Raw genomic sequence first — 14,262 nt, 5'->3', positions numbered from 1 at the left:
GATAGCACTAACCTTAGTCTTATTTGATGCCTTCTTTTTTCGGACGACGAAGTTGAAGGGGTCTCCTTCCTCCTCCTCGATGATGACCTCCGGGCACATGCCGTCATCTTCCTCGCTTTGCTGCTGCTGTCGTTGCTGCTGCTGCTGCTGTTGTCGTTGCTGCTGCTGCTGCTGTTGTCGCTGCTGCTGTTGCCGCTGCTGCTTCCTCTGCTCCTGCTGTTGTTGCCGCTGCTGTATAATTAGCTGCTGCTGTTGCCCCTGCTGATGTTGGACCGGCTGCTTCGCGGCCATGTTAGCTGCTTTTAACTCAGCCATCTGCTACAGCAGCTCCTTGATGAATGCCAACTGGAACTCCAGCTGCTGGGCCATGTCGGCCTTTTCGTGTTCCAGCTCCGCAATTCGGATGAGGAGGCTCGAGTTCCCCTCCATCATCGTTGTAGGGCCCGTGGCTCCCTCCTCTTCGGACGAAATTTCGTCCGGTAGCACTAGCTTGGTCCTCTTGGCGGACATTATCGTCCCCAAGCCCGTCCTCGGTTGGTGTCGAATTCACAGAAATTGAAATTGAAAAATATGTTATATTTACTAGCACTGTAGTATACAGTGTCTCAATAATTTGAGATGCACTGTATGGCAACGGAAAGATACTTCCTTGGATGTTTTCTCCACACTCGAATTCACTTTACTTTCCACTTTTACTTTTTTTTTTTTTTACTTCACCTTGACTATAATTAGCGAACGCTCTAGCACAGGTCTGCTCGCTACGAAGATTCGAAGCGAACTGAATTGATAATAACTAAAAACGCTGAAAAAGAGACTGTAGACTGTCTCGGTCATAGCTTCGATGTGAGGTCACCAATACTATGTCCGGCATGCGGCTCGTGATGACCTTTGCGGATGGCTTGGATTCGGTACTTGTCTAATCCAAACTCCATCTAAATATCACAGGTGAACATGTTCCTATTATCAGCAAAAGACTTCTAAGATGGTTGTCAGTCCCACCTTGATGTCATCTAAGTATATCAAGCGTGTCAGTCCGCACTTAGCACGTAGGCCATACTTTATTGCAAAACCATTCCCTCTAACTTCATTCAGTAGCCTTGAACTCAATGAGTCCCCCGGGAAGATGCTCCTCTGTATACGGATGCGCTCTGAGGTATTAGCACCCTCAGATGTACGGACTGACAAGGTGGTATGCCACCCTTCCATGACTGTCGCCAAAAACTTTATTAGTTTCGGATCAATGCGATACAGATGTAGGATGTCGATTAGCCAGGTATGCGGAACGCTATCAAAAGCCTTGGCATAATCGATATAGCAACTGAAGAGGTTTCTTTGGCCTCTAGTTGCTTGTCCTACAACTACCGAGTCGATAATGAGTTGCTCTTTGCAACCCCTTGACCCAACTCGGCAGCCCTTCTGCTCCTCGGACAGAATGTTGTTGGTCTCGAGGTGCGCATTGATCCTTCCACTAATAATGGACGTGGTGAATGTGTAGAGGGTTGGTAAGCAAGTAATCGGCTTTGTGTCTGCGGGGTCCTGCACCGTGTCCTTCTTAGGGGTAAGGTATGTAATCCCCACAGTGAGGAAGGGTGGAAATTCCTCCGGCCGACTCATGACCTCATTTATACTGCGTGTCAACCGACTGTCTATGCTGATAAATTTCTTATACCAGAAATTCTGCCCTCAGTTCCAGACCCGGGCCCCTCCAGTTCTTCGAGATGTTTATGGCTCGTCGAACTTCCTCTGCGACAACATCCGCAAAATTCATGCCAGGCGTATTGGCATGGCGGGTGCCTTCAGCGGTGATCCAATCAGAATGCTTAGCGGGTGACCCCCAAAGTCCACCCCAATATTCTTTCGCTTCCGTCACCGAAAACTGCATTGTTTGGACGCTCTGCTGGGATTCGTTGAGAAATCTGAAAAAGCTCCGCTGGTTCTTCGCGTATGTTGCATTCTGGAATGACTTTCGCCATACCGTCTCAACCGACTACATATGACAGAAAGTTTCTGTTTTAGTGTGTCCAGAATTTCAACTACGGGTGTCTCACTGGGGATGGCATAGTTCCGGTAAACCCTCTGCACTTTATTTCTCACCCATCTGCTGGCATTGCCAGTGCTGATCTGAATCAGTCTACCAATGTCCTGCCTTAGTGAGTCCCGCCGACGTTCCAGACGAATTTTCCATGGTGGATCTCTTTGGTCACTCAAACCAATAACACAAAAGCAAATGTTCTGACCATGAAATCTGATAGCCGATACTGCAGCACAATACACAAGTGATTGTAGTTGCAGCAGTGACATATCAACACACAGATGCAATCTCATTATTTATTTGAGATAGAATTCCCGGAGTTGCTGGAGATGCATAGAGCCTGGGAATACCTGGTCTATGCAAAGGATCCATATCCGAGAATTCCATACACGCTCTTTGGAATTCGTCCCAAACCTCAGCAGATACTTCGGCTGAACGGTGGAGAAGAGTGCTTCGGCGAGTACTGAAACTGTTGCTTGCAGTGCGGCGTTGTGTTGTTAATGCCGCCGCCTCTGCTCCCATCGACTCTCGGTCACCAGTCTACCCCATGACCTCAAGTCGAACACGCTCCCTGATGATGGCCGGGATTGTGTCGCTCGGAGTAATAAAACGGTACTGGTCTGCGACTCGCTGCACCGTCACGTGCGCGAATTGCGGGAAACCCTCGACGAATCTCTGGTGCAACGAGGGGCGGTAAGATATTTTACCCGCCCCCGCCGTTATTTCGTAGTAGGAGTGGATGATGAAGAGGTTCATCTCTTCAGTCCATTTCATCCCCTGCCTACACGAACCTGCTGAAGTGGTCGCCACAAATTGTGGCGAAACAGCTGCAGCAGGCGGAGCAGTGCTCCTAGTCGTCGTGGCGCCTAGACGTCGAACCGCCCCACAACTAGCGGTTTCGACACCGTGCTGTCCATTATGGGAGCCCCACCCAGTCACCAAGTCAGACGACTCCCGCCGGTTATCCGTACCTTCAAATTTCTCCTTCTCTACATTGGATGGATTTGCATTTTATACCTAACTGCCAGGTTTGAGGATAGCTTCTTCAGTGAGTGATCTGCAGGACTGCAAAATTCCTGCACTTTCCTCACCTACCTCCTGAAACGCTGCGGTAGCGTACAGCCATTCTGACTGAAGCTATCCATCCCTCCTCCTTTTACAACCTGGCTTGGGACCGGCTACGCGCAGTTATTTATATTATTTGTTTACACAAAACCTTAAAAGGCTCAACCTCTTAAAACCACGAGCATTGGTAATTAGAGACTTGGTTAGAGACTTTTCCCTCGAATTTAAACAATCAGGTTAGTTAAGAAAATGATCACACTCGATAATGTCTCATAATTTACGCGTGCTCGTCAAGGCTATAGAATATATTACACTCAAAGTAAGACAGCCGAATGGAATGAGGGCTCTTCTGTCGGAATTTAAAGGTACCTGCGGTTGGTTTTGTTTTCCATATACCAAGGTGCACCGGTGATTATCCACAGTATCCTGAACTGGGCACTCTCTAGTAACTCTCAGCTTCATTTGCATTGCTTTCGTCCCCATATGTATCCTCCACGTTCGTCGTCTATCCCAGTGCAAACCGAGATACGTTACATAATTCTGCTCAGGGATCATTACACCATTGACTGAGAACTTAGCGCAGTTCTGGCTGTTCAAGGTGGAAGTAACATGACAGCACTTGGTTTCACATTCTCCATTTTATAAACCACTTTTCAATTCGTCTTAGGTGGATTTGCGAGTTTGTTGATGCAACCTCGGGATTGGTGTGGATACTTAAAATTGCAATATCATCTGGACATATGGAAGTTATCTGATTAAGATCAGTTGGCAGATCCGAGGAATAGATGGTCGGTCTAAGGACACTGCCTTGAAAGACTCTAGCTTGAATGTTGTACTCGCGAGACCTGAAGCTTTAGTATTTCAGTCGATATTGGCGCTCAAAGAGAGAAGATTTCAAAATACCATAAAACTCTACTGGAAGCAACTTGTTTATTTTAAAAATCAAACTTTCCTGAGGAGTTGCTTTGTTTTCCACTAATGAAAGTAGTAATTTTTCACACCTTTGAGTGAACGGGTAGCAGACTTATTAGCCTGTATGATGCAACCTGTTCCTTCAACATTTTTCCATGATTAGGTTATATCCTGGAGCTTTGTTTGGGTCCACTTGTTCTATAAAGGCTTGAGCAACTTGTCTCGCTCTAAATGCTCTAAAGCTGCCTTTTGGTGTAGGCAGGATATTTTTGAAAGCCATGACGCATCTCCGGCAAGTGGGGGAGAAATACCTTTTGCAGGTGTTTTGCAAACGCCGCCCCTTTTTCGGCATCACTTCTCATCCAGTTGCCGTCTGCTGGTCTAAATGGCGATTCGCAATGAGCAGGTCTCTTCAAGTTTTTTATAGTTTTCCACTAGGAAAAATCAATTGATTCAATAGGCAATGAGCCTCGTAAGTAACTCCTTTTCCTATTGGTTCCTAAGGGTTTAATAGAGCTGTCCACTTGCTCTGACCAATTGTTTTTTTTGGTCTGGAAATCTGTAAGCCTGCAATTATCTTCTGAACTTCCGCTTTACTTCGACGTGCTGTAGTATGCTATGTGGTGTACTATTTTTTTTGAAAAATTGGCGATACATGGCGCGGAGTAAAGAGCTATGCCACCGCGGTCGTTATTTCAACAAGGCTTTGTTTATTTCACCTCTCGTTTAAAAGGTAATATTGTTTGCGGATAAGTGCTTACATACTTCAACCTTGATTTCTTTTGATTTGGTTGTGAATTTCGTACTCACATCGCTTATTAGAGGAGGTACGCTCGCAAGTGTTATAATGACGGGCGAGTGATCTGAAACTAGCTCATAGCACAGTTCGGTCGTTGTCAATCAGGATCGAAAATTTTCGTTGATCTGCTGGCCAATAAGTGGGCAGTCAAAATGAGATGATGTCAAATGTGACTAGCGCGTGCCACAATTGCCATTGCTTGTTCCCCAGTGTGTTAAAAAAGGTTTCGAATATCTGAGAAGTTAATTTAAACTATGCAGAACAATAGATCGCGATATGGTTATCTCGCTGGTCCACTCCAGTAATCGAATTGAAATTGCTTGGAGGTATCTCTGCAGTAATCATCTCGAAGATAATACTTAATGTGTGTTTCGGATATAAGCGTTATGTCGATTTATTTTTCAAACAAGAAGTATCACGTTTTCGGTTTATACTGGCTTACGCCGTTTGCATTCCAGTGACCCATTTTGAGCTGGTCCATTTACTTTTAAGAAGGATCTGTAAGATATGAGTCTGATTACGCATCATTTTCTTCATTGAGACCATCAACTGGTTCCTCGTTTGAGTCAATGCAAGCAGCTGGGGTGTGTCTTGGTTTTGAGGTGCGGATTTCAAAACGCCAGCAAAGCTCACGCCTTGTTGATGTATGTTTTTATACCCTTCAACCGCAGATGGGCTACCCTGAGTGGTATTTGTTTCATCGCGTTGAATTCGTTGTTTCGGTTGCGATTTTTGCGTAATACCAGCACAGACTGGGCAACCTCTGTAGTTAGCCGTGTGTGGTCCGTCACAATCACTACGGTTTTTGGCATTGGAATCCTCCCTATTTCTCTTGCAATTAGCTGTTAAGATATATACTGGGTTGATTTCAGTAAGTTTTTTGTGTGACCCAATTCTGGACAATTCTAGCATTGCGCCGGGCCAGGTCTTTTATGCGGCTCGTCTACGACGATTCTTCAATAGATGCGTTCCGCCCTTCCTAAATTTCATTCCATCGGGAATCCTATTGCTGTTGATGATATTATATAATAATAATAATAATCGTTGACACAACAATCCATATTAGATCAGGGCCTTGAAGTGTGTTAGAGCACTTCATTCAAGACCGTAACGGTGCACTACAGAATAGCCTGTAGGAGGCAATGTGGTCAGCATTGCGCTTGACCGATATTATTAGCCTGATTTGGCTCAAGTACTCATTCACAGCTGAGTCGACTGGTATCCGACGTCAAATCACGATACAAATCCCACTGTCACCAGCGAGATTTGAACCGCGACCTTCCATACGACAGCCTTGTGCCCGAAACACTCAGCTATCCGGACACGATATTATATACCTCACCTGAAATTTTCCATCCTTCAAAGTTCTGTAATCTCTGACAAATCCACCCCTGGTTCGCCCTATTTTAGCACTACTGTAATGCCCTTTCAGCTTCTCAATTGGTACATGTAGTGCTTTTCATCTTCTTTGTCAAAGCTGATTGTTACATTTCTGTAGTTTTTTTCATTGTATATTTGAGCCTTAGATGAGTGTAGGTGCTTTCGTCAATCCATCTTGTGAGATTATCGACTGGAGTTTTTTGGCTCACGTATATTGGTGGCGGCTTCAATTTTGGATTATTTTCACCCACTTATTTTTTTTATTTGAACTAACGTGCGAACCTATTTTCATTTGGGCTGTCGTTTTAATCAGGTTTCCCTAGTTTGGGTGTATTTTTCCCAGCGGATGATTGGGAGCTTCTCTGGTTATGGATCTCTATCCTTCGGTCCTGAAGGTTGAACACATCCTTAAGGCTGTTCTTCTGCAAACCGTACTCAGTTTATGTGTATTACCTAAAAACTGCAGTGCGTTTCCCCTAACTGGAACTGCATACAGCATGATAGAACTCACCACCCTGGCTATGAGCAGCCTGCAAATATGCCGCGGTCCTCCTACGTTGGGCATCATCCTTGCCAGAGCCATACAAGTATGGCAAGTATGCTCTATGTCTGCTTAAAATTGAGTTTTCCTTCTATCATCACCTCTAAGTATTTGATGGGCGGCTTGGAAGTGATAATACGATTCCCGATTCTGATGCAAGCGTAATTTCTCTTGCGGCGCTTAGTGATGAGGACCGCTTCCGTCTTTTCCTCTGCGAGTGCCAGCCCAGCACTCTCTAACCAAGCTTTAACAACATTGATTGCTTTGCCTTAACAACGCTGATGCTTTGCGACTACAACCAGTGCTATATCATCGGCGTAACACATCACCGCGGCCTCCTCCGGAACCGGAAGGTTAAGCACATCATTATACATGATGTTTCACAGTAGTGGGCCCAGTACAGAGCCCTGTGGGACACCCGCGGAGACAACGTATTCCTTGGAGCCATCATCGTTATTATACCAGAGTGTTCGCTCATGCAAATAGCTATCTATAATAGCGGCGAGGTCGGTGGAAACACCAATCGTCGCCAGAGACTTTCGTATAAGGTTCCAATTGGCCGAGTTGAATGCATTCCTCACATCTAGCGTCACCACCACGCAATATTTGCTGGTACAACCCCTTCCGTGAATTGCATTTTCGACCAAGCCAGCAACCATTTTGATGGCATCAATGGTTGTTCTGGCTTTACGGAACCCATACTGCCTATCTGAAAGACCCCCTTGGCTCTCGACGACGGGGAATAGTCTATTATAAATAATCCGCTCCAACATTTTCCCCATAGTGTCTAGAAGACATATGGGTCTATAGAAGGATGGTTCCCCTGGCGGTTTGCCAGCCTTAGGTAGCAGCACCAGCTTCTGCTGCTTCCACGGTGTTGGAAGATACCTTCGGACATGCACGTTTCGAACAGTGGGGGGGGGGGGTCTCTATTGCACTCTTTGGCAATATGTCCTTTCTCCCCACACCTCCGACATCGATCGGACCAATCGATGCCGCTAGTGCATGCCTTCGCGAAGTGTCCAAATATTAGGCATTTGAAGCACCTCTTTAAAGTGGAGAACCGCAAAATCTGAAAAAAATCATGAAACTGCCTTTATATGGTGCCCAGGCCTCAAAATACTCTCCATATCAATATCTGTTCAAATTAAGTTAATAATAGTATATTACTATATTTTTGGGAAAATTGAGTAACACTCCTTAAGTTTATCTCAGAGTTATAATAGTTGTTAGTAGTATTTAATATGATATGAAACATATTATCTCCAAGTTTGATCAAAATCATGCTATTACTAAGAAAGTTACAGTTGCTCAAAGTTGTCTTTACGTGTAAATTTACAACCCGAAGTATAATGCTGACATGCTAAATGCATATTCTTAACGGGCTACGTACAAATGGGGTAGTTCTACACTCAAATATACAAGAAGCAAACAAAACCGTTCATATCTGAAGCGCCCAGCTTCCGGTTTCCCGACTTGTTTTGCAAATAATTTCAAGATTTGGATTTTTGGGGCTGAAGAATTCATTAGAAGCCTTGCCTGCTTGTCGCAAGAGGCGACTAAAAGATAGAAATGTGTGGGCTAGCAACCGGAACATTTTGAAACTTTACTGTTATCGAAACGTCAACAACATTTCAGATAGGGACTAGCCTCTCGGGTATGACATTTCAACATCAAAAACTGACTATGATTGGTTTCTGGAATGTGGGCGCGCTCTTAGACAATGGGAGCAAAGGTCCTCAAACTAATCGCCGTCTCCAACTCTGGGCCTAAACGGAGGAAGGTCCTGGGTTTCTGGAAGGTAGCAGATGCGAATCCAGTGTCAGGTTGTTATAGATGGTACCGCAAGGACCTTTTCAATGTGTGTTGTATATGCCGCGGCATAACATGAGCGGGTATTTAAAAAATCGCATGCGTCCGAAGGTGTATATCGTACTGACGAAAAGGCTGGTAACAACTTGATTTAGTAAGCATATGAAATAGTCAGAAGTGGCTATTAACTACTCCCGAAATCCCACAAAATCTATTGTGGCTAAACATATGGTGGAATACGGCCATAAAAAAACTTACCCAGCTGGATGCCTACAAAAACCTATTCATTAGCGAACAACCCGCGGCCAACAAATTGAATTGTTATTCCACATTATTTAAAAAAAATTAATGGAAAACTATTCTTCTAATTAAAAAGTAGTTAAAAAGCTCTTCTTCTTCAAGATATAGGAAAATGAGTTTTAAAATCTAATATAGTACTGTAATTGACATTAATTAGAGTAGTAGTAAAGATTTAGAATTGTATATAAGCTTTTAATAAACCCAGTTATCAGCAGATTTTTAGCACTGATGAAGGGATGATGGAGGAAATAATGGTTCCCGAAATATCCGTATTTGAAAGGTTAATAAATCAAATTAGCGAAAAGCAAAAGCAAATCTTTGTGCAATTGTGAGAGAAAACAAGAAAACAGAAAGAAATGTATTTCATTTTTTGATTGAGTTCTGCAAATGAGATTTGCTCCACTTTATGGTAAGTTTTGAGTACTAATTCCTTCATTTTTAAGGTTCTGGGTGAAACAAAACCTTATTAAAGTCGATTCAATGTCTGTTTGTCATACTCGATTCACTCGGTGACTATACTTGGTCTGTGAATCCCTTTTTCACTGGGTCTAAGAGGGCTGGCTTATGGAATATGGTATCAAATGAAAAGATTCGATTAGTACTTTTCGGATCTTATTTCTCATACCGGATGAAACATACCGGAAAGAGAACTCAAAACGTGTCCCCAGAAAGTGTAACAGGCCTCATTCTCCGAACCTATCCAATTGAATAACCAGGAAAAAATTACGACTGTACAGCTATACGACATCTAAACCCCGAAATACATACCATTCCGATACCTGCTCAAATAAAGTTAATAATGTTATATAAGCATATGTAAGAAATTTTCGAGAAAACCCCTTATATTCACCCTAGAAGTATAGAGTTTGGTACGACTATAAATAATAATACGTATCAAGGTCTATTTCAAAGTTGATCACAGAACTTTTATACGAGAAACCAATCCAACTGTCGGTATTCCGACTTGTTTAAACGATAATAAAATTTGAGACAGTTCCGAATAGTGAACCCTCTTAGTTAACATCCACTTTAATAGTTATATGGGTAAAAAGGCAGACGCCGAAAGATACCTTGGGGGAAAGAGTTTAGAGTATAGTCGATTTTGTGGACACACATATCCCTGCGTTTGTGAATACATGGTTCATCAAACGATTGTCTCATCTTCCTCCATTTTATGATGGGACCAGTAAAACCCAAATTGACTATATTCTCATAAGACGCCGACATTTTACCACTGTCACTGATTGCAAAGCCGTTCCCTATGAGACCATCGCACCGTCGTGCGAATCAAGCCACCGATATGAGGTACCCACTGTCACGCTGTGCATTAAATTTTGCCGATTTCGTGGGAAGGAAGAAGGAGAATCTTGGACCAAGTTAAAAATACGATTCACGTAAGCGGTTCATAAATCGAGATACTTGGCTTTCAAATGACGATGTCCAAATCGACAAGCAAGGAAAGCGATTGCGACCACCAGAATGCGAAAAACCGACACACACACAGGATATCGAACCCTTCCGTTTCGTTAGTGACAAGAACGGGACTTTGCTTACCCACCAACGAGGAGTGACGGATAGATGACGAGAATATTTCCAGCAAATTTCGATGAAAATTTCACCAGCTTTACCGACATTAGGATCGGTTCCAACAGTCAGCGACAGTGAAATCGATGAAGGAATAAAACCAATGAAATCGGGGAAAGCAACATGATCTGATGATATAGCTCTTGAACTCTGGAATGCGAATAGCTGGGACCCAATACAGTGGTTCAGTGAATTCTTCAATCGGATTACTGAAAAAAGACTAGCAAGAAAGTACTTGCCCAAAACTGAGCAATCTATTTAGATATTTATCTCGCCTCAATGTTATCAGCCAATGGAGAACTGCGTTATGAAATTGCTTCACGCATTAGCACAACCTGGATGAAGTGGGGTTCCACAACCAGTATTCTTTGTCATTAGCTCATCAACGAATGTGTCATCTATCCTGTCACTTCTATGGTTCTGAGCCGACTATGTGAGACAATAAACGGCATCTTAGGTATTGGGGACGAAGATGTTACGTTGGACCAGACATCCGCGATCGATATGGGGTTGCAAAGAACGTGGAAAAATTGCAAGGAATGTGGTTTCGATGATAATATGCCCATATTTCACCCTTAACAACACCCAACATTAATGGCAAAATTCCGTCCGAAACATGGTAGCTTGATGCACAGAACGAGGAGGCCCTTGACAGAACAAAATTGCGGAGCCGATTATGACGAGGCGGTCCCGATTATAAACGAGACAAAATCTAGAGAACAGCAAGAACATGAAGTTATCTTAAAAGGTGGAAAAAAATGGTTAAAACTCCTAAAGAAATTCGTGACGGGATAGACGAAGGTCTTCTACAACGATGGCTCAAAAATCAGAGAAGAGTTCTGGAGCTCATTTCTCGAAGAAAAACGTTAATTTGGCTTTAACTTTGGGACAATATGGAATGGTTCCTCAAGCTGGAGTACATGCGTTCATAAGAGCGGCTACCTCGGTGATCGACGAGCGACTGAAGGATAAGTGCGACGCAATCCAAGGCGACAGCACTGAAGGCCTTGAGAAGTCCTTTGATCACCTCGAAAATCGTTCAGGAATATAGAAGCCTTCATAAACTGGGAACAAGCTTTCCCTAATGACATAATGGCAAGGCCTAAATGCTGTTAGACACACCAAATTTTTCACGTCACATTTCACCCATCATGCATATCGCAAAATTCAAGCTGTTGGAAAGCAAGAAAACTTGCAAAAGTATTTCTGAAAGGCTATAATTCACTAACTTGATACATGTTAAGAATAGGAATTGGATAGGACAATGCAATACGATACATGCCCCTCCTGTAATAAAGAAGAAGATTTCCCCGTTTATGGCCACATCAGACATCAGATTTTTGATGCATATTTGCTCCAGCTGCAATGGGTAACAACACATACATTAACGGAAATTCCCGATACATAAACGAATCCGGGATATTCCATTGGATGTAGGAGTCGGGTACCCATGGTTTCTCCCCCCACAAACACAAGCACATAGCCTATATTACTGCAAAACTTCACGATTCTGGGATAATCGCAGTTCGATTCGTGACTTCGATCCGACCGGTTGTTTCTCGTAAGTAAGTTGCCAGTAGAAGCAAAGTAGTCAAAGTAGTATTAGTAGTAGTAGTTTGTCTTTTTCATAGTAGTAATGCAGTGACGTAGTGATTTGATTAGACTATATTGTAGTAGTAGTTATAGACTTTTTGTTGCGTTTCGACACTATGTCGAAGCGCAATGTGGACGTTAGGTCCGTATCCCCCCAGGAGGTGGATCCTTGCAAGAAGATCCACCCTGCTGAGGACGCTGATGACCCCTTTTCACCGCCGGGCAGCCCCGAAGCTGCCTCCATAGACTGCTCTTCCGAAGAGGAGAGCGTTTCGGACCTCAAATTGGCCGAACTCGAGTGCTAGCTGCTACAAATCAAAGAAGCCAACAAAAGATTGATGATCCATAACATCCGGCTCATGTCTCTTCTTGGCATTGACGGCCCCGAAGCCCTCGACAACGAGGAATTCGTTCTAAACCTGGCCAACAAAATGGCCGCCTACAGAAGTTTTTGTGCCGGCAACCACGGCAACCACCCACACACCGAAGCGGAGACAATGAGCCGCTTACATCACCAAACACCAATACCATCATCATCAGAAATAATAACAACCGAAATGCTCTCCGACTCACCATCTCAACCTTACGCCAATGCAATAATCAAACAACAATCAAGCCAACAACCTATCACACACACCGACTCTACAACAGCCAACCACCAATACTGCAACAATTCAACAAGCAACTCTACATCCAGCCACTACTCCCAACATCCGTCTCACCGCAATGCAACAACCCAGCACCAACACCATCACCATCAACTCATCTCAGCAACAATCAACATTGCCCCACAACAATATTATTACTCCTGCTCCTAAGGTAAGTCAGGAAAAATTCCCCCCGATAATAATCCGCGCCGATCCGACTATTACAAAATCAGTTACATCCAAAATAATTAGTGCTTCCCCCAACGTCTCCCTCAAAAAAACTAGCATTCACTCCACTCATGTGCTCGTCTCGAATCAAACGGAGTTCGAAACCACGAAAGCACTACTGAAAGAAGGGAATCATCCCTTCTTCACTTTTACACCAGCCCATCAAAAGCCGGTAAATCTAGTTCTCCGGGGACTAGATTTCACCTACACCCCTGACGAAGTTCTCGGCGAACTCCACCGGCTCGGTGTCACGGATGCAGTTAGTGTTCGACCGTATGAGACGAGCTCATCGAGGCGAAACAACAAATCTCTCCACCTTTTCCTGGTTTCTTTCAAACCAGGCTTCCAGCAATCCACACTATCCAAGGCCAGGGCGATGTTCCATTGTCTTATTAATTTCGAACCCATACAATTCCACGAAATCGCCCAATGTCGCAATTGTCAGAGACTTTGGCACGCCGCATCTAACTGCAATTTACCTTACCGTTGCGTTAAATGCAACACTCCCCACGGTCCCCGACAATGCCCCAAGACTGCCAACCAAAATCCTACGTGTATAAATTGTGGCTCCAATACACATCCGGCGAGTTATCGCAACTGCCCGATGTTCGTACAAGCCCGTGCACGCCAAAACACAGCTCCTCAACCAAACAAGCCCTCTCCAATCCCTGCTCCCAAGACTTCTTCCCTCCACAACCCTAGACAATCTATCAATTCTATCCCACTACAATTCTTAAATAGCCAGAAACGCCACTCATCCTAGCAACTCCTTCAATTTGGATAGTGAAATCCTCTCACTATTCAATATGCCGATTCCTCAACTCGCCTCCCACCTCAACTCCTTCATTCCCACTTACCATTCCCTTTCCTCTCCTATGGAAAAACGCCTCGCTCTACTTTCCTTCCTGTGCCAAGTGTCTCCCAGCAATGTCCACTAAAGTGGTATTGCTCAACCCAAACTCCATTGTGAGCAGGCAAAAGAGACATGAACTCCTCAACTTCCATAACACCCATAATCCGCACTTCCTCCTCCTCACCGAAACAAGACTTAACTCGATCCACAGACTCTCCTTTCCCAACATCACTTCCTTCCGAACCGACCGTACAAACCGCCCGGGCGGAGGTACAGCTATCCTAGTGTCCAATAACATAGACTCCAACCAAATTTTTATCCCGCCTTCCGTTACTCCTTCCATTGAAACTACGGTTATCTCTGTTACTTCCCGTTCCTCCATCACCTTTCTCGGCAGCCTATACTGCCCAAAACAAATCCTTGACCCAGCTGATCTCACCCAACTTGTTTATTTCCTCAGAGCCCTCCCAGAATCCCAAAATAAACAAATCTTCCTCATACTAGGCGGTGACCTGA

General features: G+C 44.1%; 1 protein-coding gene across 1 annotated transcript in view; it reads right to left on the bottom strand.

The window, feature by feature from the left end:
- Positions 1–307: 307 nt before the first annotated feature.
- The window catches only part of LOC119653951 (transcription factor SPT20 homolog), a 61,925-nt gene continuing 47,970 nt past the window's right edge, over positions 308–14,262 (bottom strand). Inside the window, exons 2-3 of the mRNA XM_038059111.1 lie at positions 5,294–5,650; positions 308–588 (exon numbers count right to left, since the gene is read on the bottom strand). Of these exons, the coding sequence (XP_037915039.1) occupies positions 308–588; positions 5,294–5,650 (638 nt within the window). The remainder of the gene's footprint in view (positions 589–5,293; positions 5,651–14,262) is intronic.

This window comes from Hermetia illucens, chromosome 4, assembly GCF_905115235.1.
Source record: "Hermetia illucens chromosome 4, iHerIll2.2.curated.20191125, whole genome shotgun sequence".
NCBI classification, from domain to species: Eukaryota; Metazoa; Arthropoda; class Insecta; order Diptera; family Stratiomyidae; genus Hermetia; species Hermetia illucens.
Note: the sequence above shows the minus strand (reverse complement) of the source record. Positions and strands in the feature narration are given on the sequence as shown.